At 31.8% G+C, this 5,057-nt stretch overlaps 1 protein-coding gene across 1 annotated transcript in view; it reads left to right on the top strand.

Annotated features, from left to right (window-relative positions):
• LOC105121011 (axial regulator YABBY 5-like) overlaps positions 1-3,098 on the top strand; it is a 4,030-nt gene extending 932 nt beyond the window's left edge. Inside the window, exons 2-7 of the mRNA XM_011019477.1 lie at positions 585-707; positions 1,392-1,515; positions 1,714-1,762; positions 1,903-1,978; positions 2,095-2,163; positions 2,805-3,098. Coding sequence (XP_011017779.1) covers positions 585-707; positions 1,392-1,515; positions 1,714-1,762; positions 1,903-1,978; positions 2,095-2,163; positions 2,805-2,852 — 489 coding nt within the window. The 3' untranslated portion in view covers positions 2,853-3,098. The remainder of the gene's footprint in view (positions 1-584; positions 708-1,391; positions 1,516-1,713; positions 1,763-1,902; positions 1,979-2,094; positions 2,164-2,804) is intronic.
• The last annotated feature ends 1,959 nt before the right edge of the window (positions 3,099-5,057 follow it).

Below are 5,057 nucleotides of genomic sequence, written 5' to 3'. Positions count from 1 at the left end.
CCCCCCACCTGTGGCCAGCCAGTAACCCCTCTCTGTGGCCAGCCAGTAAACCTTTCCTTTACTAAAATTACTGCACCACAAAAGTGCTTTTGTCATAGGTAGGGAAGCTAGAAAATGGAGATCTTATGGCCACCCTATCTTCTTTAAAATACCACCCAACAAGAGGGAAATGAATAAATTAACCCCACTAAGCTCTACTTCTGATTCTAGTGCTTGCTTTCCGTACATCTTCCTCTTCTGTTGGCAAACCCTCAATTCTTTGCAGAAGAACCCTATTGTAATTATATCCAGAACTTTTCTGCTTCGGTTTTTCCTTTGTTATCCTTGCACTCTTCATATTTCAAAGCCTGGATCAAGAAAGAATTGAAGGAATCCCTTTATTTCAGACAGTTATTATTGTTTTCATTGTACCCTTAATTCTTGCTAATCTTAAAGATTTGATGTATAATTGTCAATAATCAATGTCTGCAAACACAGAAAGCATGAAATTTGTTATATATAGTGACTACTAACTATACCATTCTATGAAAAAAGAACAAACATTCTAAGGAGATCAGTTGAGTAATAATGGTGTTGTGTTGCAGGTGAGTGTTCCATGCAGCAACTTGTATGACGTTGTCACCGTCCGATGTGGGCACTGCACCAATCTATTGTCTGTGAACATGGCAGCTGCCTTTCAGTCACTGTCATGGCAAGATCACGTTCAGGTGATATTACAATAACTATAATTTGTTGCTTATTTTTAGGGGGTTGCTACATATCCTCTAAAATCTAGGGTTTCTGAGCCTTTTTCCTCCTTTTTAGGGAATCAAAAGAGCCATCAGGATCTGAATTTTAACAGAGATCGATGGAGCCTTTCAAAGCATTTCTGATTTCTCTTTAGGACTAACTATTTTTAATAGTTCTGTAAATATACCCTAGCAGCCGCCATCACCCAACCTATTTTTCTTGCTTTTTGTGGCTACAATAGCTGAATTTGGCGGCCACAACAGCTGCGTTAGGGTCTGGACTCTCGAGATCACTAGGTTTTTTCTTTTTCTTAATATCACTAGGTTATATGCCAACTTTGATTTGATTACACATTCGTTGTTAGGGTTCTTGCCTCATTGCCATCTTTTACTTACAGCCCTTTTTCCAAGGTCTGTCAATTTGGGTTTTTTGTGCTTTATTTTTCATGTGCAGAAAAAATAAATAGACAATTCTAACAGATCAAGTCACTTCAATTCCATCTCTGATGCAAACATCACTTCAACTCTTTAAAGAAATCATTTCCTCATTCCATACATCACTTTCTTTTAATTATTTGATTAATTTTTTAATTACTCTTAGTAATTAAATACACTAAATGATGATATATTCTTTGTTCTTCATATTTTTCTTCTGGTGGGCAGGCATCAAACCACATCTCACATGATTACAGAATTGACATGGGTTCCTCCTCAAAATTCATCAACAAGATCTCAACGAGAACCCCAGCTACCAACATTGCCACTCAAGAAAGGGTTGTTAATCGCCGTAAGATCGATCTCCATTGATCTTGGATTATCATTTAATTAATTCATGTTCACGTTCATATTCTCTTGTTACCATTTTTTATTTTCTATGATGCCAATCTATACTTTCTAAATATAGCCGCACATTATATTTTATTTTAAATTTGTTTTTATTGGTCATGTTGTACCAAATTCATGTGCTGTTATTTTCCATTTTCAGCTCCCGAGAAGAGGCAGCGAGTCCCTTCTGCATATAATCAGTTCATAAAGTACTGTATTGTTCAGTCACTCTTTAATTTTCCTTATCTTTCCCGTGGTGAAACACTTTTTTGAATGTTCTTATTTTATGTACAATATTTATTAAAAAAAAAATTGATTTATTCTTTAAGAAAAAAAATTTCTTTTGCAGAGAGGAGATTCAGAGGATCAAGGCCAATAATCCTGAGATCAGTCACAGAGAAGCTTTCAGTACTGCTGCCAAGAATGTAAGTGGACAAGAACATCATTGCAAAGCTGATCATATAACTTTTGCCCAGCTTCAAAAATATATTATATATTTTCTTTTGTGGGTATTAATCATTTGTGTATCTTCTTTGACTAGTGGGCACATTTCCCTCATATTCAATTTGGATTGATGTTGGAGACCAGCAACCAAACTAAGCTGGATGATGTAAGTACTTGACAACTTACCCGAGATCAAATGCAAATCACATTGTTAATTTTATCTCTCATTTCTTTTTATTCTTAGAAAATAAAATTGCTTAGTATTTTGAAAAAAATCCTTCAAGAATCCATATTGTATATATATTATTTGATTTTTTTAATTAACAATGCTTTTTGAAAACATGGAAGCAGCAGCTCCTTAATTTTGAATTTTGGAAGTTGTATTCTTAATGAAGCTCCATTTATCACAAAATGATGTGGGAGTGGCGCATGAAATTAAACTTCTATAATCGACTAGGACTCGTGAAATTTTCTACATAAAATTACTCTAAACGATATACAGGTATGCTAATATTTGATTTTGAGCTGTCGAGCTTGATGACTTTGTTAATTAATTTGGTTTATTAGCAACTCTACCTTGGGTCGAGCTTTCTTACCACTGAATTATGCACTCTAACCCTATATCATAGAATCTTTGTAACACCAGGAAGAACCCAAATTGCATACGACAGAAAATATCATATCTCTTAAAAATATATATCATGAGCACGAAATTATATATCAAGTTGTTGGGAATTTGTTGGATTGCTGTTCTTGTTTATTTTTCACTATTGATTACTTAATTTTGTACTCGTTCACTTTGTACAGGGAAGTGATAAGCATCTAATGTCAAGGTCAACACTACTGAACAACTGATCAATATGGTTTTGACATTTCAAGACACCTTCAAGAAATTCCATGCTCTTTGAAGTACATCCTTGACTTCAATGTGTTGTAATCAAGGAGGATATGAGTCTATGTTTTCTACAATATTGTATTTGTCCCCGACTGTTTAGCAGATGTGATTGCTTACTTGACTTGCTGTAAGCTATCTACATTCGTCATCTATATGAATATTCCTCCACCTTTGTGATGAGTGATGCGGTTTGCATTGTTTGGGATGTATTTCTTTAAATTATTAAGCTTATATAATAAGTACATAAATTTACTTTAAAATTATTCTAGAGATAGATTTATTTTTATATTCTCATCTCCTTTACTACTGCCATCAAACACAAGAACAGTTCTAGAGATTTTTTAGTGGGAATGTCATCAAAAATACTATAATTAAAAAATTGAAAATGATGCAAATTGAAGAAAGATCAGAAAGAAGGCCAAATGTCTATTTCTGAAAAAGAAATTTATTATAAAGAGCAGAAACAGACTAATATTTAATCTTAGTATGCTAAATATGGTTCCACAATACTCTAAACATAAAAAGAAGAAGAAGAAAGGTGTAATAAGAGAATATTTTTATATTGATTAGATTTTATTTACCATATCAAACTTCATCCTGCATAATTTTAATTATTAAAATGGGATTTGGATAATCTCAAGTTAAAAGTAACATAATCCGTCATGGTTATTAATGTTGAAATCAATTATTCATAATTTTATGAGAAAAGTAATTGATAAATTTAAAAAATTTCAACGACACCCACTAACTTATATATATGACTGTAATTTGATATTTGAGTTTTAATTTCTATCTAAAAAATTAAGTCCTATAACTTATAGCCTATCCTCCACTTGACACAAACACATATATCACTTCCATGCGAGGAAGTTTTCCCCCTCGAATCCTAATATTCGTTTCATTATTCAAGAATTTGAACATGAAATCTTATAATGAAAATATAAGATCTTAATTGCTGGATCATCCTCTTAGAGAGAGAGCCTTTTTTTCAATTGGTTGCAGGGTTAAATACTAGAACATTAGTTTATAGCGACAAACTTTATGTTCCCATCACTGTGCTCATGTTTGAAGACTTATGGCGACAGAAGTCTTTAACTTGGTCACCAAATGTCACTTTGAAATTCTTGGCTAAATAATTTTTTTTCCTTTTATCTCGTCCGAGAATATTGGCAGATTCCTGTATGGATAGGTTTAAGTTTAATTTGGGATGATCATATATAGGAGATCCCTAGCTAATAGATTATAATCTATTTCTTTCTTACAAACAAGGATTTTGGCAGAAATCTCCACTGATCATAATCTGTCGTTACATGCTTTGCAGTAAGGTGAGCTCCTACTCAGCCATTTATCAATGTATATAAACTATTTCTTACTTGGATGAAAAGGATATAACATGCTGTCACACTTAAGTACGTAAATATGCTACTAAATTATGTACGCAGCAGCAAAGATTGATTAGGTTCAATCCCTTTAATTTGGGATTGAAAATGTGAAGATAGAAACCAAAAAGGAAAAATACATCTTTATTTCATTATGATTAATGCCCGAGACAATTTACTTTTGACAAAGAATACTAAATTATTCGAATGGATAATAGGTTTTAGTGTTAATTAAGACCAAGTTTTTAAAAGACCTGACGTGATAACAAAAAATTTAAGATTTGTATAGCAGGTTTTAACTTCAAGTTAGAATATATATTTTTTATAAAAATTTAGAACAACGGATTTTATTTATTCATCTAAGTCTATAAAATATACTTTCAAGAAGGTGGGGTTTTCTCAAATTTAAAAAAAAAATTAATTGAGACTAAGCATGTATTTAGAACAATTTAATAGGTGTATCAGAATATATATTTTTTGTAAAAATTTAGAATAATAATTAAGATTTTACTTATTCATCTAAATTTATAAAATATGCTTTCAAGAAAGTGGGGTTTCCTCGAATTTAAAAAAAAAATTAATTGAAACTAAGCATGTATTTAGAACAATTTAATAAGTTTTCCAAAGTCATTAACCTCAATAAATTTTAGCGTCAAGTGATAGTACTGTTTCCTCTCGTAAAAATAGAAATAAAACTATGTATAATTTTTTACTTTCATTCACACTCTTTGTTTCCATTCTCATTTCATTCATTTCAATCAAATACCTACAAAGTAGAGGAATGGA

Source organism: Populus euphratica, unplaced genomic scaffold (assembly GCF_000495115.2).
Source record: "Populus euphratica unplaced genomic scaffold, PopEup_1.0 scaffold31.1, whole genome shotgun sequence".
NCBI classification, from domain to species: domain Eukaryota; kingdom Viridiplantae; phylum Streptophyta; class Magnoliopsida; order Malpighiales; family Salicaceae; genus Populus; species Populus euphratica.
The sequence above is the reverse complement of the archived record's forward strand: the minus strand, read 5'-3'. Positions and strand labels throughout refer to the sequence as shown.